Consider the following 20,665-nt stretch of genomic DNA (forward strand, 5'->3'; position numbering starts at 1 on the left):
CGTAGAAAAGTAAATAATGAAAAGACACTATGTTACGTTGAGCATGTTCGTCGTTGAAGTGATGAAGACACAGGACTGTACTGAGATCTGCGAATTCGAGTACCGGTAAGAGCATAGTACAGTTCTTTGTTCCCTTGTTGTAATATTGAGACTGAATGGATAAGTGTATATGAATACGGAAACCAGTGACTGGACTAGAGATGATACGAAACAATAAGATGTGTTGAGATGCGAAAGACAGAGCTTGAGGGAAGGTGTAGGTGTTTTCAATCCCTTTTAGGGGATTGATAGCTGCTTTAAACTAGGTAAAGTGCATATTTAACCTACGTAAAATGAGGATCAGCAATTTAGCCTAGATAAAAACGGATTCAACCTGACCTCGGATTTGACCGACAACATGGACACCCAAAGACGTCAAATTGTGATAAGAACACCAATTAATATAATCTATTTTTCATTTATTTATTTTTTGTTAACGCCTGGAAAATTACTTGCAGGTCAAATCCTCAGACAGCTGCTCTGAAAATGGGAAATGCAGATGGTACATTTTTCATCATGGAAATCAAAGAGATCGCTCAACATCGCCGATATGAAACACCTATCCTTAGTGATGCGGTGTACAGTTATCGTTTTGGAAGGTTGGTGGGCATCAGAATCTATCCCAATGGTGTTGGCAGTGGAGGAGGAACCCATGTGGCAATTTTCATTCACATGATGCAGAGCACCTTTGACGATCTCCTAGATTGGCCATATGACGGGACAGTCACTGTTAGCGTTTTAGATCGTAGTGGTTCCAGAGCCCGAAGCGACATCAGTCGGATCATACAAGCAAAGCCTAACTTGTTGGCTTTCCAACAGCCCCACGAGGCCATCTGCCGCACCGGGTATGGCTATGTTTGGTTCGCTCGAATCCAGGAGTTCTTTGGTCCTCGCTATGCGAAGGACGATTCATTGTTGTTAAAAATAGAGTTTTAGGGTAATGATCAAAAGTATGATTGGTTGATACATTTGTGATGTGCTCACACAGAGAGTATCAGTTAGTTCTGCCCGACCTTTTTTTGAAAAAGAAAACTATTAGCCCAAACAAAAGAGTTAAAATAGTGCAATGCGGTATATAGGGACCGAAGCCTTTTTCTAAGGCCATGATTATCCATTTCACACGGTTGACTTGGCAGCGGCTATACATGTAGCGTGGCTATAAAAACTACTTGAGTAACATCATTTACTTGTTTTTGCAATTTGTAGAGGAGTAATATGATCCCTGACATTTTAAACTATTTAGTTATTTCAGGGAATCGCTACTCTTAAATATTAACTTGTACTAAGTAATTTTTTGTAAATATTAACCTCAACATATTACGGGTACAATGAAGTGTGTTGTTGTTGCAGCAACAAATATTTTAAATTGGGACGTACACAAGACATGGACCCTGGGTCCATGGACTACCCCTGTGGACCACCACTCATTTTGTAAAGTTACAAGAATAAAAATATTTGGACAAAAGAAAGAAGTGATCCTGACACTTCTGAACAATTTAAGAAGGAAACCATGACTAGGGGCGAACAACTCACATACTAAGGGTACGTTTCTTTGCGGAGATGACCCGAAAAAGGGTCATCAATTGATCCAAGATCACTTGGATCACGTTGCATTAAAGGAACCGAAGAATCCACTCTGGAATTTCTTTGATGCACCGTGATCCAAGTCATGTTGGATCAATGATGCCTTTTTCGGATCATCCCCCCAAAGAAACGCACCTTAAAACTATTTCATGGTATTTTTATAGCCCCATCTATTTTTAGACTACCTTTTCCGCCAAAGAAAGTTCCAGTTCGCTGACCCTATGACGTCAAGTTGGTTTTTTGTTATGTGTCATCGGGCTCGTTCGCAATAAATTCAATCCAAAAAATTAATTGTTGTCTGTGAAAACGTCGTGACAGGAGCATAGGGCTGTGGTTCATTTTGCATGGGCTTCTCATTTAAGCAATTGTCTCTTAAAAGACACCTTTACCACCTATTTGGTGGTTCCCAAGGAATTTCGTCTTCAAATATACATCTAGTTCTTCACCGGAACAAACTGACCTGCTCTTAGCTTCATAGTTCAGTTGGTAGAGGATTGCACCAGCATCGCAGAGGGTCATGGGTTTCCAATCCCTTTGAAGCCACATGAATTTTTCAGGTGTTTTAAGAGACAATTGCCAGATAAGTGCGAGGATAATTCCTCTCTTTCGTCTAAAGATTTTTCTGCTTGTAACTTTACAAAATGAGGAGTGGTGGTCCACAGGGGTAGTCCATGGACCCGGGGTCCATGAAGTGGTCCATTGACCGGGTCCACAGGGGTGGTCCACGGACCAGAGGTCTATCTTTTGTACACATCCTTTAAATTGGACCTTTTGGATTTTCTCCCCGTAAGAACTGATGAGTTTTTCACATAGTTTTAAATCATTGTATTACTAGCAAATGAAGTTTCCCGTGCTTTTCTGCTTGATTTCCATATTCATCTTAACTGTATTTGTATACCGCATCATTAAGGTGTAGATTTATAGGATAGTATTTATATTGGGCCTTTTTCGATATTTTGCCCAGAAAGAATGATTTTTTAAACGTAGTTTTACAGGTTTTTAGTAATCTAGTTTGCCAGTGAAATTTCGATAAAGATTTCAATATTTTTGGCGTTTTTCAGTAGAGATTTTATCTTTTATATCCTATTAGTCCTTTTACGTTGTTTGAGCACATTTGTGCGCACTTTTGCAAATGATGTAATTTTTTTGCAATAAACTGGTAACTTAATTGAAACAATTACGTGATTCACTGCGCGGAGTACATCCATTTAAAAGACCCTTTCTTGAGGAGCGCCACACCTTCGTGTTTCCCAAAACGCCCCCATTCAGCATTGTGCTGAACTAAATGTCGAGGGCGTTTGAAAAGTTTGCTTTATATGTTTGGAAGCGCAGAGCTGAAAGAGTGTAGACGCAAATTGAAACTGATTTAAAGTTTCGTACAACATCGGTTCAATATTCCCTTCCTTCATTGTATACATCTTATTCGATGATTTAACATATAATACGCGCGGATATTTTGTGAGTTGCATAGTATTTTTCCGAGCCCCGCAGGGGCGAGATAAAATACGAGCAATGAGCAAAATGTCCGCGAGTATTGTATGCTACACCATTGAATAAGAGATTTATTATTCCGCTACAGCCCGCTGTACAGCCCGCTAAATTTAAAATTTCGACAAAACATCATCTAGCGAGTTTTTCATGTCATTTCTGTTGCATAAATTTGTACTGAAATCTGTTTGAATCTTGCAACCATCTATTTCAAACTTAACAGCCAAGAAGATTTAGTTTTTGGGATTTTGGCACGGCATTCTTCGTGGCAGTTGAACCTTCCGCTTCACTTTGACTAGTTTCCTTGCCCTCGCGCCGGTTAACCTCAGAGATATAATAAATATCTTACTAACCTCGTTTTCTCGGTCCGTACTGTAAGTTACGGATCCTCGTTTTTTCCCGTTGATTTATGGCCCGCGCGCTTCGCGCTTGGGCCATAAATCAACGGGAAAAAACTCGGTCCGTAACTTACAGTACGGACCTCGAACTCGGTTAGTAAGAGGTATAGAAGTGATTTTAAGAATTTGGTATACAACGATATACAACAGTTCTAGTATTTTGCTTTAAAGACATCAACGTGCTACATGGAAGCCAAAATTGTCAGTTGGTTATGAGAAAAGAGTGACAAAAAGCCATGGGGTGGGGGGGGGGGGGGGGGAAGGGGCAATGAAGCGAACGCGGGAGGCACAAGTCGTTACGAGGGTCTGGGAGTTTGCTCTCCCAGAAAGTTGTGAGATGCAGAGACACGGAAGTGTTACTTACAAAGACAGGTACTTTCACAGGTTAAGGTTTTGTAAACTAGTGGTTTAACCAGTAATTTGTGTTTACCCATTAAAGTTGTCTTATTAGTAGTATTAGGGGAGCAGGGGTGGCGCAATGATGAGAGAACTCGCCTCCCACCAATGTGGCCCGGGTTCGATTCCCAGCCTCGGCGTCATACGTGGACCTGGTCAGAGTTTTTCTGTCCTTGTGTGGGCCCAATTCCTTTAGTATGGCTAACGCTTACATGGTTTACATGGGTAGAAAACTAGTACTCCACATTACCTTTCAATAGTTAAATATGTGGGTTAAGTTTGTTGTTGGTTCTCTCCTTGCTCTGAGAGGTTCTTCACCGAGTACTCCGGTTTCCCCCCGCCCCTAAAAAACCAACACTGCCAAGTTCCAATTCGATCCGGAATGCACCGCGGACACATTTCGAACGAGCTCCTGAGCGGTCCTAAGGTGTTCCGTGGGTAAACAAGTTGCATTTACGGTTACATTTACAAATTATTGACGTATCGCTAACTAACAGATTAGTCTATGATGTTTCCAAATGGATTTCCGTCAAAAATATCGTTATCAATCAATAGACCATATTCGTATTCTCGGTATTGGACTGGAACTAGCTTGCAATGGAGGCTAATGCGAGTGAGTCTTTTCAAATGCAAATACTTTCTAATATATTCCCCCGCATTAGCCTCCATTGCAAGCTAGTTCCAGTCCAATACCGAGAATACGAATATGGTCTATTGCAAATTTACAAGTTTATTATGGCACAGAATCGACGATATAAATTTTTACTGAGGTAACTCAGATAAAACGAAGGTCCATTCATGATCACTTGCACCAGTTTGAAGGAAATCCATTTGTTTCCGACTAAGCATATTTATGTCACGAAGGTTTCAACCAGCCAAATTAAACACATGAAAAACTATGGGGAAATGTTAACGGACTATTATCTTTGAATAATGCTCCCCTTTTGTTTGCTGTTTCATAAAGACGAGCGAATCGGTTGTGAAAAGTTTCAAAGGTAATATCGGTAACCTACCTATCCTCCGCGTGCCAGGTGGCACATAGGGCCTCCACAGAAGCTTTCCATGTCTGTCTGTCTACCGCAATGCCCCGCACCTCTTCCCACGAACCCCATCCTCCTTCTTTCATCTCCCTCTCAACGGTCCTTCTCCACGTTGTCTTTGGTCTCCCCATCTTTCTTTTTCCCTCCGGTCTCCAATTTAACGCCGTCCTTGTATCACTCGCTCTGTCCTGCCTTAGAATGTGGCCAATGAACTTCCATCTTCTTCTCTTTACTTCCTGACTCACTGGTGACATTTCCGCTCTGGCTAGTAACTCGTTGGTGGTGATGTTATCTTGCCAACGTATGTTGTGAATCTTCCGGAGGCATTTGTTTTGAAACACGTTGAGAACGTGTGCATCGCTCTTGGTCATTTTCCAGGTCTCACATCCATACATCAATACAGGCAAGACGAGGGTCTTGTACAGTTTCATCTTCGTTCTCTTTGAGATACTCTTAGAGTTCCAGATCTTAATTAGCCTAATATATGTCCCTCTTGCCTTTGAAAGTCTGTTCTGTAAGTCCTCTATCCCACCTCCTTCTTTATTGACTTTGGCGCCAAGCTAGGTAAACTCCTCTCCTTCTTTGATGTTTTTACCCACTATGCTGATCGGTACTTGATTTTTCCCATTGATTCGTATGACGTTGGTCTTGTCAAGGTTTATTTTTAGGCCGACCCTTTTGGCTTTCGATTCCCGATTTTCCGATATCGGTAAAGTTCAAGTTATTTGCCCAACACTCCAGAAAGAGAAGACATTAATTTTTCTTTGGAATATATATATTTTGGGGGGAGGGGGGACTGAGGCAACTGGCCCCCTTGCCTCTCCACTAGCAACGGCCATTAATTTCAAACAATACCACTGATAAACGTCATAAAATGGGAATCGCACGAGGCCACAAAAGGTAGACCCCCAGGTTGTTCAGGCGTCAACAGTGACTTGTAGAAGAATGAAATTGTCACAAAATGCGTCATGCAAAATAAATTCGACACGATGCAGTGAAAAAGGCTAAGAGCATCAAATGTTGATACGAGTAGATGACCTAGAAATAAACCCTTTTGCAAGTTACTAGTTCCGTAAAGTTGTCAAGAAAGTTAGATGTGTTTATACACATTTGTACTGTCCTACGAGTGTAAAGTAAGCGCTTTCGTGGCAACGTAAACTCCATAGTTTTCATAGTCTACTCGAAGGTTTTTGTCGATATTGCTGGGGCTAAAAAGGTTGGGTAACACGCTCCGGCAAATAACTCAAAAACAACGTACACAGACCTCAGACTTGATGAAGTACTTAACAGGATTTGATGACGTCGCTGAAATTTCATTAGAGAAGGCGGAGAGTAGACGGAAAGGAATTAATTATATAAATTAATCCCTTTTAGAGCGGTTTTCAAATGAGTGTTGTAAAACCAAAGACATAGTAATTACTTTGCCCAATCAAAAGGGACGGAGACAATCCAGTAAACCAATCAAAACTCGAAGTAATTACACGTAGCCGACACAATGCGCGGGAAAATGTGCACGCGCAAGGCACGATTGGTTTTGGTTTCACTTCTGATTGTTTGAAAAAGTGGCGCGAGAACTTTGAACCAATCACTGAGTGAAGTAAGGCAAAACCAAAGTAATTCACTAATTACTTTCGACACCCAATTGAAAACCACTCTATAGCGCGCTTGAAGTTCCCAGCAGGAGCATAAGCAGGAACAGGTGAAGGAGGAGACCGCTAGTTGTGGCGCCTCTCAGAGCTGAAAAATCTACGGCCAAATTTGAACTATCAAACAATCAAGACGTTCAACCGATTGTTAAATTAAACAACATTCGAAGAATTATTCGCAGAGAGGATACGGCCAGATCTTACAGGTAGGAATCTTTATTTTCGTGCTGCACATTTCAGTTAAATGCGGGCCTTCGGATATTTACGGGATTGTCGTCTTTTCAACTTCTATGGATCCCCTCTTTTTCATTATGTGCGCTCTGGGAAAAAAAATTTCCGTCGGTCCACGTACTTGTTCCTCGAACTGTACATCAGTCAACTGCAAGTAATTAATGCAAGTAGTGGTTGACGTGACGTCACTTACAGACCTTTTCAATTGTTTTGTTTTCCCATTTTAGACCACGTGATGCTGTCAACTTTCGGAGAATTTTCCTTTTGTTTTTTCATAAGTTATGCGGACACATGTACGTGCATAAGACGACATTTGAAAGAAACTGTTCCTTGGAGTAACATCACGTGGTCTGAAATGGGAAAATAAAACATACAAATTAAAACTTTCATTGTTATGGAGAGCTCACTGGTCTTTCAAGTGTAACTGGCAGACCTCAACTTATGATTAATTCGCTCATTATTGAAAACTTCTCTTCGGATATCTTAGTGAATCAAGAGGAAATCGAAGATGCCTCGATGCTTTAATTTGTAAAAATGGATAAAGGAGTTTCTTTTCTGGGGAAACTGCGGTGCTGTACATGTGTCGGTTGGGGAAGTTAGTCACAGATATTTAACAATTATTCCTCGAGCCCGAATGGGCTATGAGTCAATAGCCCATGAGGCCGAAGGCCGAATGGGCTATTGACTCAGAGGCCATGAGGGCGAGAGGAATAATAGACCAATTTCGATATATTAAAATTCAGTCGAAAACAAAAGGCATCATCTCGAGGCTCTGGGGAATAAATATAAGGATTTGTATGAGTTTATTCCCCAGAGCCTCGAGATGATGCCTTTTGTTTTCGACTGAATTTTAATATATCGAAATTGGTCTATTGTTTTAGTAAAATCCAACTAGTTGGTCAAAAAAATATCGAGACAAAACATCTTTCGCTAGTTAAAGCTAGACTTTAATTGTTGTTTTGGTTTTCAAAGCCGGCGCTTTTCGCTACTGGTGGGCTATAACAAATAGCCTACTAGTAGCTCAACCAATCAGAACGCAGCATTGATAATAGACCACTAGTTGGATTTTACTAATAGTTGATATCATTTGAGAGGTAACGACCGTAAAAAAAAATTCGAAAGCTGGCGTACAGTTTCGAGCGTTTGCCCTTCGTCAAAACGAATTCGCTGTGATTTATAAACCCATTTCCTTTTTATGTGTAAATGTAATTCACTTAATCGTGCATTCCAAAAGATGATGTCACCACCAACAGATCCATTGCAAAAGACATATTACATCCGGTACAAGTTTAGCACAGCGGAGAGATCTACAGTAGGAGTTTGCTTCTTGTCTGAGTTTCAGTCCATCTTCACCCATTCACGACAGAAGGATAAATGAAGCTCGATTGGTCCAAACGAGCGTTTTACATCTACATCTTTAATCTATAAAGGCTTCCCATTACATAGATATGGTCAGATATAGCTCACAGCATCGACAAACAGGTTTTTAAAAAAAATAAACTTGTAAGTATTTCCTGATGAGTAGGGTTGAATGAACTTCTTAGGATTTTGCTGGCGAGTGATTCTTCCCTTAGGCTTCTCCGATGTAGCAGGATTTGACCCAGCGAGCTGCCCTGACTTTGACTTTTCCCAATTTCCAAAACATGTTTAGAAATTAAGATATTTGGCGTTGCTAAGTCTTCCCTTTTCTAATCCCATGAAGCGGCATCTAGTTTTCCTAAGTCGTTTCTTATACTTCTTCTTCTACTTCAAGATCGACACAGCAGGTTATCGCTATCGCTAAAACGACTTTCCGAAACCTCCAAGTATTTCCATAGCTTTCAAGTCCGATCTGACGAATTATCGCTCCAGTTGCATCTATCAAACATCCTTTTGTGAAGAGTAAATTAATTCTACTAAAATCTTGAGAATTCAGGCACAACGTAATACTGGAAAAAAGCGAAAGAGGAAGATTTACGCCGCCTGGGAAAACAACTGCTGTTGGAAGTTGACTGAGAACAGAATTTGCGCTGAGCATTCTAATTAGGGAGCTTAAGCACACGCGTTTTTGAGACGGGGACGGCAACCGGAAGTAAGCTGTTTTCCCTTCTAACTTGTCTTCACACAACCATATTTACATTGCTAAGTATCTTTTCTCCGCTAGAGATGATTAGTATAAAAAACTGGGAGACTCCACTGCCCTGGCACGCGAAATGTTTTTTTCCGGTTGCCGTCCCCGTCTCAAAAACGAGCGTGCTTAAGCTCCCTATTAGCTGTAATTAGATAACGTCTGAAGAGCCAACAGTGATAAACAGTGATCCAAAATTAATCAACCAATCATACAACTTATTAGCATTAAGGGGATTCCCCCGTTGAGTAACCAGTGATCAGGCACCTACTTTTAGGCCGTCGAGTGGAGAAACAACATTGTTTTGTTTTAAGAAAAAAGTCCGATTGGAGTTTACCTGTTTCAGTGTCCCGTCAACTCCTTTTGACCCAATGCAAATCTCTATTTTGTGATAAAGAATTAGTGATATAGGTCATTTTCAAGTGTGGATAAAAAAATAGCATGAATTTATAGCTACAGTCAAAACATCAATATCAGTAAGAATTTTACGAACGCTAAAATGTGATTAAATATGTTAGGTAATTGAAAAACATCAATGAAGCTGCCAAAGGGACATACTGAACAATGAAACACTGAAAAGGAAAAAAATGAAAGGATCTAAAGAAATAATTTTTCGCGAATTGAATCGCACTGTTTGTTAAGAATTGGGTTCAATTATTTGACAAATAGCATTTTGATAGCATGAGGCAGTCAAGTTTGTTCTGACACTTCCTCAAATTTTTGAAGTTTCTCGTGTGGTTATCCGGGTTCCTTTTCGTTCTTCAATTCGTTATAACGTTGTTACATGTCAGGCGCACCCAGCGAAGGTTTTCTCTCAAATGATTTTTAAAATCTCTGATGTAAGCTTTCTGGAGTGCTTTAAGGCTTTGTAGTTTCATTTTACTGAGGCTGCGCTATAAAATTTCTATCTGTTCGGTTATTCTAGGGGAACTAGAAAATTTTCGAATTTACTAGCGCATTTTTTGTCTACTTCCCAAAAATCTTAGGTATTATAATTTCCAAATATCATAGCTGGTCTTTTTTCGGTAATCGCAACGACATTTTTATCAATCAGAAAGCATCAGGCATTGAATTTTTCCTATCACGAAAGTACCCAATGAAAACCCTAGGTTATCAAAAGCCCTCCGAACAGATATATAATTTAACGAAAAGTTCCGTTGGGTGCCGCTGGAGTGTGCGATATATCAATCGCAAGGTGACTAAGTTTGCGGTAATCGCAAAATTCTGTAAGTTTAATAAGGACAGGATTATAATTATAACATTTATATATCGCATGCAAACTAAAATTTTTTTGCGATTATCGCAAACTTGGTCATCCTGTGATGCAACGTTGCGTGCGTGTCTTTGAATGAGTTATTTTTAAATTTGTTAAAAACACAAAATATAGAAATTAGTCAACGGGGAGCCCCTCGGGCATTATAGGTGAACAAGACTAGGTGGAAGCACAGTCAAAGCGATACTTCGAACAACCAGTCAGACAAAATGTTTACGGCCTGATCGACATGCAAACCAGCAGCCTAGTTCATGCAAAATAAAATTTATTAGATTTATATTAATTATTATTAGTAGTATATACTACAAACAGTGGATAGCGTTGAACGCGCTCGCTTCGATATTTACCTCCGAGCAACTCGCGCGCAATTTGCGCCCGAAAATCTTTGCAAGAATAAATGAGTTAAAATCATCTTTTTGCGCTATATTATCTCACTGTTTTAGTATATACTAAAACAACTATTCACCTCAGTGTCGCTGGCTGGTGGTGGATATTTACCGAGCTGCGCAGCCTGCACTTATGTCAATAGTTGCTAATTATTCACGTTGTAAAAAGTTGACGTTGTCTCAAAAAGCACTGAATCCTTCTTAAAACGACGACAGGCTTTAATGTCTTGAAATTCACGTGTGCTGAGGTTGAAATCGAGAAACTTGGAGAAAAAATTAAACAGATTTTTGAAATCAAGCATAAAACCTCCCTTCTCCTGGTCTATGTTTCAATTGAACGTCTGGAAGCAAAAACCTAGTAAGTGACAATGTTCGGCCGATTTTCACTTTTGCGCAATTGCAACTCAGCGCAACTAGTCCAAATTTTCCTAGGTCACGCGTGGCTTCAGTCATATTAAATGATTAGAAGTGTCGCTTCGCTGATTCCATGGTTTTCAAACAAAGCCGATGGTATTTTTGTTCTCGAAAATAAAGGTCAAATCGGATAAAAAACAATACCAAGAATACACTCAACAATACAAAGATACAATATAACCAATCAGGAACCACCGTGTTAGTGCGTGTACAAGTGTGACTGAAAATGGGTGAAAGTGGCTATAAAAAGGTCCCGTTATCAATTACACAGTACATCGTTCAGGGAACGAGTACAGCGAGGAGCGTGCTTACTTTGGAGGCCTTCAGAGCTGAAAATTGAACAATCTTCAAACAAACAATCAAGACGTTCAATTGATTCGTAAAATTAACAACAATTGAAGAATTTGTGTGGGGATAATATGGCCAGCTGCTCGTATAGGTAAAGTAAGAGTTTTTATTCTTTTAGTACCTGCATGTACCTTCCGATTTTACCGTCGGAACTTTTGTGGATCTGATTTCTTTAACATTGCAACAGTTTGTCCACTGTCACTGACAGTACGTGTCCTAGTCGTGTTGTGTTGTGTTGATGTTTGCTCAATCGAGAGGCCCGAGTTTTTCGGGTCGGAGAAAAACATCGTTTTCCCTTAGATACTTTCGCGTGCCGTCCGGGAAACTTTGAATAAGAAATGGCTGGCGTTAGAGCACTTCTAACACCAAGTCGTAAGAAAAAAAAAATATGGACAAGGAACAGTATTGACTGGAATGAGAAGATGCGAGGTAAGTGAACGTTACAGATTGTCACCTGAAAGAATTGAGTGCGTTTTTATATTTCCAAGTTTGAAGAACAACATTGACGCGCAACACCGAGCGAAGATTATTCCCGCTAGATCCGAAGATTCAGGTAGGTAATTTTCTTTTTTCTCTGTTCTAGTCACTGTCACTTTCAACTCCCTCGTGGATAAAGATGCCTTTGTCGAATCTAGTTGGGCATTCAACTGTTTTTTAAAATTTATTAGGTCCTGACAGCATTACCGTACTTTGCAAGAGGGGAATCTCCAAGGCCAGGCGCGAGTCGCTGTATTCACTCCGTTACTCAGTGTTTAAAGAGTATTGCTGGCGAGTGGGTTATCTTTCCCACATCAAGAGAAGAAATAAATGTATTTGTTTTACCATAGTTTTACAAAAGTACTAATTGACTTTGTGAAGTAACTGCTAGTACTGCACACGATCATTAGAGAACATTTCATTTTCATTTATACTATCTACTTCTTGTTTGAAATATTTAGCGAATAGTCCTAAATTCAGAAGTTTTTTTTACATTCGGGTAGGCATATTCCCAAAAACATGGGTAAAAAGAACACTACAACCGTAGACTTTCGGATCAAAAAATACTCGCTTAAATTTCACCAAACAAATCAATGTTCAAAATGCTGTTCTCTGGGCGGTCCGCATCGCGTGGTCCGTCTGTCATGCGATCATGCGAATTCAGTGACATAACGTAAATTCTGCTGCAATATGATTAAAGAGTTTGTTCCAAAAAATGCACACGTCTAAATGTTAATCACTTCAAGTTTTATGAGCCGTAGTTTATTGGGTCCGCCGTTTTAAGTATTGTGACCTTTCAAAGGAAACTATGGCGAAATTTTACACTTATCTATTGGAGCTTTAGCTAGGTTACGGGGCCGATCGATGACACACTCATCCCAAGCGGCGCACCTACAAAAAAGGAATACCTTTACGTTTGTCATAACGGATTTCATGCCATCGATCAACGTGATCCAGCCATTAGAGAGACATATTTTATCTTTTGTTGTAGAAATAAGATTTGGGATAGCCCAGACTTAATAAAACTTTATTTTTTTCTGTTGATTCATGTATATCACTCAATTTCAAGTAGCCAGTTGTTAATTGCCTTTTCATAGAGAGATTTACAACTGTATTCTAAGACAAATAAAGTCCCCATTATGACTTGAATTATAGCATTTCTAGTAAATATATATATTTTTTTAAGTAATGGTAGTGATTATTATTATTATTATTATTATTAAGAAGATATTTAGTAGAAATTTTTAAGTGGTATTTTTTAATAAGTTTTGTAGTCCAAATAATTAGGTTTTTAATTACAGAAGTGAACACTTTTTACAGTGCAACGCACCTTACCGTGGCCACCTAACAAAAGTTTTTACAAATTATTCCCCAATCAAGGTGTGCGAATTTCATTGACAGTCACCCCTACTTGCAAAGTTTTTACGGTTGCAATTTGAACATGGTAGGAATGGGTTGTTGAGTTGACGTATTTACAGGTAGATTGTCAAGTGTGAAAGTTTGTTGTGTGGCAACGGCAAGGCGCATTGCACTGTAATACACCACAGGTATAAAGAATAATATTTTATATAAAGTTTGTAATTTTTTGTGAATTTGTCTAATTAGGCTTGGTTAAGATTTTTTGTTTTATTATAAAATATTGTAATTATTATTATTATTATTATTATTATTAGAGTGGTTTTCAATTGAGTGTCGAAAGTAATTAGCAAATTGCTTTGGTTTATGATTAGTTTACGCAGTGATTGGTTCAACGTTCTCCCGCCACTTTTTCAACCAATCAGAATCGAAACCAAAACCAATCGTGGCTCGCTCATGGACATTTTCCCGCACTTTTTGTCGGCTACGTGTAATTACTTCGAGTTTTGATTGGTTTACCAGATTGTCTCCGTCCTTTCTGATTGGCTAAAGTAATTACTTTGGTTTTGGTTTAACAGCACTCAATTGAAAATCCCTCTATTATCATCATCATTATTATTATTAATAAATTATTCCTGGGTGCTGGTTACTATGACCACTGGAGAGCCCCCCTTCTCCAAATCACTTACAATCATTGACAATCAGCATTAAATCAACTGACCTATACAGAGATTATTAATAAATATGATATGTGGCAAATGCTTCATATGTGACCAGTTACATTATTTCTGTTAAATGATACAGTATTGCAGAATCACAACTTGAATTAACTTTTAAAAAGACTGAAAATGTTTTGAGCCACCTCAACATAAAATAAAATACCGGTATGTGCTCTAATTGAGAAGAATAGATTGCAGAGCATTTGAGCTGCAGAAGTTAAGATTTCATGTGCACCTCCTTTACCAAACTCTGAATTATATTCAGGAGGAATTAAAAAACATCACAAAAACAGATGGCAATTATTGGGGAAAAACCAGGATTAAATCACAATGATTATCATTACCCTTTTTCTCTTTGCAATCAGAGCCTGAATTTCAAGTTCCAGTTTCTTTCTTTTCATTCTAATTAGTAACTGGTTGCCACCTCAAAGTGCTGAAAGTGCTAAGCCTAATATCTCATTGAAAAACAATAGCTCCAATTAAGCATCTGAAAGAGTTTTCTTCCTCTTTTTGTTGGATGGAGCATGTCATGTACAATGTGCAAAATAAAACACAAAATAAATCACTGAAATAAATGACTGAATTGAAGGCTATTATACTTTGTGACAGGAAAAAATATTATACAAGGGGGTCATTTCTTGAACGTTCTGAAACTTTTGAGGCATTTTTCAGATCACAGATCACACTGAATGTTCAAACTGACCCCTTTATCAGGCATGAAACTTAGCAATTGTGCTGTGTTGCCCTTTTGAAAGACATATTATTGCTCTCACATACGAGTGTCTTTATAGAGAAAACATACTTTTAATATTAATTTTTTTTCTATTAGCTGTAACTCCTCTCCCTAGCAAGGGAAGAGATCTTTGCATGGCTCATCATGAAGTGTTGCTGCCATCATTTTCCTTCTGAATAATGAGGAAAGGGAAGATGGTAATAGTGACCATGAACTAGGGAAGAAGACTTTGAAGGAAAGGTTATTTAATAACATATTTTTCTCATTTACAAGGGTATAAAATGCATGAACATGGCAATATTAGTCACATAAGCAACAAAATTAAACAGACAATAAATAATTTACACAAAAATTTACTGATACAATTTTTTTTCCTTTTAAATTTTAGTTCATTAAGTGTGAGACCTTTTTCCAATATTTTCAACTCCTTTAAACATATGATTTCTTGGTTTATTATCAGCATTTGAATGCAGTTGATTTAAAGAACCTTTCAATGCAAAAAAGCAATACAATATGAATGCAATAACAAAAGCATAATAATTACAATTACCTCAATCATGACACAGGCTTGGCTGCACCTGGCCATGGATGACATACAGACATGTCTCTATCCATACAGTTTCTGTTAAACACAAAAAAGAAAGGTACTGTTACATTACAATATTTTCTACAACCTCTCCTCAATCCTGTCACAAATAGGTTGAAGTAAAAATGGTGTACAGTTGTGATCTACAACATTGCTGATTGCTCATATCAAGTGAACATGGGTTATAAGTGTATGCAGTCATACTTTATTTTAATTTTAGATTAGTTTGTATATTTGTATGCTTGATTCTTAATTCTTGTCACAAAAACCTATTAAGAAATTGCAGTATTACCAATATCGTACATTGACCTATTAAGAAATTGCAGTTTCACTAGTTAATTGCCCACATTGAATGCTTCCGGGACCAAGGACATAAGCAACTTGCCTCTCTAACATCTGGTTGAGTGTGCTGGAGCAATGAGGTTTTTGAGACCTTCACTGCATTCCTGCAATGTGATGTCATTTCACATTGTTTTAATCAAGCAATGGAAAAGATGTATCACAAAAACACATTACTGCTTATCATTGATAATTTTAATTGTTTTTGTTGCTCTTCCCTTTTCATCTGGTAATTAGCTCCCATTAACAGTGACTTGTTTATTTATTTATTTAGTACAATTTAACGGCAACAACCATATGTATTAAAAGTAAAAGAGTAATCATACACTCCATACTAGACATATCACTGAAAAGCTGAGCTAATAAATATTACTTGGCTATAACCATAAAATTTATATAAACCAATTCTAACATTATAATATAAATACCATACATCTTAAGAATTTAATATTTAACTTAAAAAACTTTTTTTAAAATCCCCCGCACTTATGATAGCAAAAAGTGTTTAACAACATGTTTAAAAGTTTACCAGAGGAGGGTCTAATCTAAGCTGTAGTAGTAAAGAATTCCATTTACGACTTACCTACAATTCTATTACCATAGCTACGTTTAAATAAATTTAGTGGTCCTTGCAAAGTTCGACTTTCAATGTTTTTATCTTTCCCTGGTAAGTCTGCCTCTCCTTTAGTCCTTCCTTTTCACAGAGGCGGTCAGATCTTTCAAACGATTCTTCACGTGCAAAATTTAATTCATTTTTTTATTCCAAATCACCAAAACAGGTCGTTTTTTTCGGTGGATGGGGTGATCTTGTAACTGACAACTCACTTGACTGCTTGACTGCGTTGTGTGACTGCGTTGTGTGACTTTCGTCATTTCCGCCTCTAATCCATTTTCGTTCCCAATATCTCTCTCCTCCATGTGTCCTTCGTCAATGACAAAGAGATCCTGGGAACGAGGTTGAATGTTCCTTTGTTTTGAGGTTCGCGTGTATGGTTCGCGTTGGTTTCATGTTTTCTGTGTGGGGTGATCTTGTAACTGACAACTCAGCTTGACTGCGTTGTGTGACTTGTGCCATTTCCGCTTCTAATCCATTTTCGTTCCCAGTATCTCTCATCTATGTGTCCGTGTATGGTTAGCGTTGGTTTCATGTTTTCTGTGTTCGTTGTGTTGCCTCTCAAGTTGATAGTCATAGACACTCTTATTCTTCGGCCATTTCAACTTGAGTAAAAATAGCAAACAAATTGCGGTTATAAACATAACCAGAAAACGCATGTTGTAAAACTGATATGAACTTGACGTTTCGCATGCTCCATCATACATCTTCAAAACCAGCGCTTAATGAGAATGTTGGCAGTGAGAAACTTCTTCTCTACTAGCCATTTATATATTTTTTCAAGCAGATTTAACTAGGTCTGTTTAATTTCATTTTTTCATTGTCATTACTTTCCTTATTTGGTATTAGTCTTCGTGTTTAAATTCATTTGTACTTTAGGCCGTTACTTCTGAAGATGTATGTTGGAGCATACGAAAGTCAAGTTCATAAAAGCTTTACAACATGCGTCTTCTTGTTATGTTTATAACCGCAGTTTGTTGGTTATTTTTACGCAAGTTAACGACTATTCACCGAAATGGAGGTGGTTATTGGCGAGGCGGCGAGGTAAATATCCACCACTAGCCACCAAAACTGAGGTGAATTGTTGCGTTCAACGCTATCCACTGTTTAAGTATATACTAATAACTGTCACACCCGCGAGACTTAACTTCTAAGAACCCGTCCACATAAGGGTGGGGCATCCCTGGTTGGTGAGGTACCTTGCCTACCCGTACTCAAAAAAAGCGAAAGCGAGCCTTCACATGCACCATTTATATCCCCGGTTCGCTATGGCTGGGGTGAGGTTTCCAAATGGTATCGCGTGCTCGCTAAGGACGAACACAAACAAAGGACACGTTTTGGCGGTAAACACAATTTCCATTTCATTGGCATCTTTAGCGGTAGCTTTCCAGTTATGTGGTTTATCGGGCACCATACAGTCGATGCCAGGTTTGTCATATTCTTCCGGATTTTCTTCAAGAAATTAAACTGTTCCCCTCGACGCTTTGAAGTAAATTCGACGCAAAAGCTCGCCAGGCCTGTAGCGGCTGGCTGCCATATTCTTTTGGCAGGCTCTGGCATAATGTTCAAACTAAAGATTAATGCCCGGATGAACATCATCCCAGTCAGGCGGTGTACCTTACCTTCAGCATTCACATGGAGAAAACCGCTCTCCCCACCCTAAGCGGGTTACCCGTCCCGGCTGACCGGGAAACGAGACAGTAGTGTCTCCCAATTTTTTAAACTAGACGTCGCTAATAGAGAAAGATACTTAGCAATGTGCTGTGTGAAGAGAAGTTAAAAGGGAAAACAGCTCACTTCTGGTTGTCGTCCGCATCTCAAAAAACGCGCGTGCCTTAGCTACCCAACACCGCAGACAGACGCAGGTGCACGCTTGCGTAATACCATTAGCTAGCTCTAAGAAGCCTTCATAATTCTTCTCCAGTTAATCCCTGAGCATTCTCACAGGAGAATTTCATTTTATTTCACAGTCGCTCTGATCTTGTGAATCTACCTAACGAAGGTTTCATCATAACTGAGGGAGAGGATGGCGGACACTCTACAGAACCGATCCTCCCTGCTGAGACAGCTACTTATATATCAGACCAGCAGCTTGAACCACACAAGAGCAAATGCTGCCGCGGACTCGATTTACTTTGGTGATGGAGGCGCTTGGCAGGCGACGGAACAAAGCCAATTCATGGGGGCAGGTGCCAACCAAGCCAACGGGCTAAGTGACGCTGCTGTGGGAGGAGCTATGCGGAATCAACCCAGTGAGCCTATTGAAGGGCCAAACAACGGGCTTTGGCAGAGTCGCACTGCTGAGAGTGGCGGAGGAATAAGTGACTGGCACCTGGCTAACATCACTGTTGACCAAACCAGCGGAAGGGACTATTCTGTTATGGGGCGTGGCGCCCATCACGTTATCCATAATGGACACGCAGCATCGGAGAATGTATACAGTGTGGTGTACTCTGGTGAAGGTACCCAGCAGATCAACGGATTATCTGGAAGCCACGAAGAAGAGCCTGTTGCTGAAGAGGCCAATGGATCAGGGGACCACAGAGTAGGACGTGCCCCACAGGCGAGTAGTAGGAGCTACGTCGATAACGCTAGCGGAATCAGTTATCGCCGCAATGGAACAGTTGCAGGAGACGATCTGCCCTACCCAATCCGAGAAGATGTGACATGTTTGCCTGTGCAGGAACAAGCTAGCAGTCTGATTGCAATGCCATGTTTTCGGTCGGTTAGCCATGTAACAACACATCGCCCGGTTTCAAATGCAGAGAGGACAGCCCTTTGCTATCAGCAGCTGAGGAGTTTTGATTGGCCACCCAACTTGATCGCTTCCACTGGAAGACTGACAATGGAGCATACATGCACCGATAAAGAGATAAGAAATTGGAAACAGAAGCTAACGAGGCAAGTGGCGCGAATAAATTATCCTTAGCAAATATTAAGCAATTGAAACTGTTAAATTCATGGTACTACCGAAAATGCAACTGGCTGCCATGGATTAAATTTCTCTTTTTACCCTGTGCTTGCAGTTCCATTCCATATGCATATGTTCCATTTTTCTCTGAGTCTGGCCTTGTTTGTCCTAACGTTAGGTATTAATTCAGCGGACCAGAGTTATCAAAACCAAGTCATTCCTCCCCTGGAAAATATAATTTATTTATCGGGTTGCGCTATCCCGTTGTATTTCAAGCAGTTAACGACAACTCGAAGACAGAACCCAGAGTTTTTAATGACACCAGTCTTGAACTAAATCTCGCAACTGACCATGTAGTCAAGCTAAAGGAAAAGAATGGAGATCTGAAATATAAGTGTTACATTAAACAAGTAGTAAAGTTACATGAAAGGGCAAGTTAATATAAAAATGGGGGGATTTGCAACTGATTCAGATTCTTGTTGTTCCAAGGGTTAACTGCTCACCATTGGATGAGTCACTATCTATCCGCGGCCGATAACTCAATCAGTCTTCAATGATCTCGTCTCAGTGATAGACAGTTACTCTTCTGGCGCCATCCATTCTTTATTTTGAACAGCCAAAGCCTGGTCTTAATTTATTTCACGTTTTTCATGGAATCGTATTCGGAAAGGGCGCTTGTATGATTTGTGCAAAACGCATCACTTCGAATGACTAAGGCTTGGTGAATAGAATCCGTCAGTTCTCAAGTTGAATCCTTTAATTGGTGATTCTCGTGTTACGAAGGTTGAATACGCACTCAGATGAATTCAAGAAACTAGTCTTGTTTTGGAGCCTAAATTATGCCTAGAGAAAAATTAGGGTTACCATTAGTTTTGGTTATTATACATGGATATCAATTGATTTATTATGGAAAAGTAACTAATGAATGAGCATGTTCGTCGTTGTAGTATAGTAGTGAAGACACAGGACTATAGATATGGCAGGTCTGAGTTCGAGTACAAGTAAGTTCATAGTACAGTTCTTTGTTCCCTTACTATGTTGTAATGTTGAGGAGAGAGGCGATTGGTAACTCAATGTTTCAAGACATATGTAATAACAATAATCACAAGCTTCATTCACTCCTTCCGCCACCTTACTCTGGCACTTTGCGTACACGGAAAAATCGCAAGTTCCAAGTCCCGCGTTTTAAAACCAATCGTTTCAGAGACAGTTTTGTTGTAAGCCATTGCCGATAACATGCCCTTTTGCAACTCATATATATTAAATGATGTGTTTTTGAAAAATTTTAGCTGTATCTTAATTGTAATTTAGTGTTTACATAATAATAGCTTTAGTATTGTTAAATTCTTATCAAATAACTTTCTTAATTTATCATTTTATAATTTATAGTTACAATTAATTAACGTTGTACATTTGTAAAAATTATCGTAATTCAGCCCTCGGGCTGCAAGGGTAATTTTAATAAAACTATCTATCTATCTATCTATCTATCTATCTATCTATCTATCTATCTATCTATCATCTATCGAATGGATTAATGTATGAATGCAGAAACCGATAAGATGATACGAAACATTAAGA

General features: G+C 39.2%; 1 protein-coding gene and 1 long non-coding RNA gene across 3 annotated transcripts in view; one reads left to right on the forward strand and one right to left on the reverse strand.

Annotated features, from left to right (window-relative positions):
- Nucleotides 1-2,791, forward strand: part of LOC138057014 (uncharacterized) — a 32,949-nt gene extending 30,158 nt beyond the window's left edge. The window contains exon 5 of the mRNA XM_068903016.1: nt 498-2,791. Within this exon, the coding sequence (XP_068759117.1) occupies nt 498-975 (478 nt within the window). The 3' untranslated portion in view covers nt 976-2,791. The remainder of the gene's footprint in view (nt 1-497) is intronic.
- A 4,958-nt stretch (nt 2,792-7,749) lies between these two features.
- On the reverse strand, nt 7,750-16,390 carry LOC138057018 (uncharacterized). Of its 2 annotated transcripts, none has more exons than XR_011133576.1 (4): nt 16,144-16,390; nt 15,607-15,667; nt 15,186-15,257; nt 7,750-8,750 (listed from the first exon to the last, which is right to left on the reverse strand). It is a non-coding gene; the product is annotated as an uncharacterized lncRNA (long non-coding RNA). The 2 variants fall into 2 exon arrangements; XR_011133575.1 differs by lacking the exon at nt 7,750-8,750 and adding an exon at nt 14,231-14,357.
- Between the last annotated feature and the right edge of the window lie 4,275 nt (nt 16,391-20,665).

Source organism: Montipora capricornis, chromosome 7 (assembly GCF_036669925.1).
Source record: "Montipora capricornis isolate CH-2021 chromosome 7, ASM3666992v2, whole genome shotgun sequence".
In the NCBI taxonomy this organism is placed as follows: Eukaryota; Metazoa; Cnidaria; class Anthozoa; order Scleractinia; family Acroporidae; genus Montipora; species Montipora capricornis.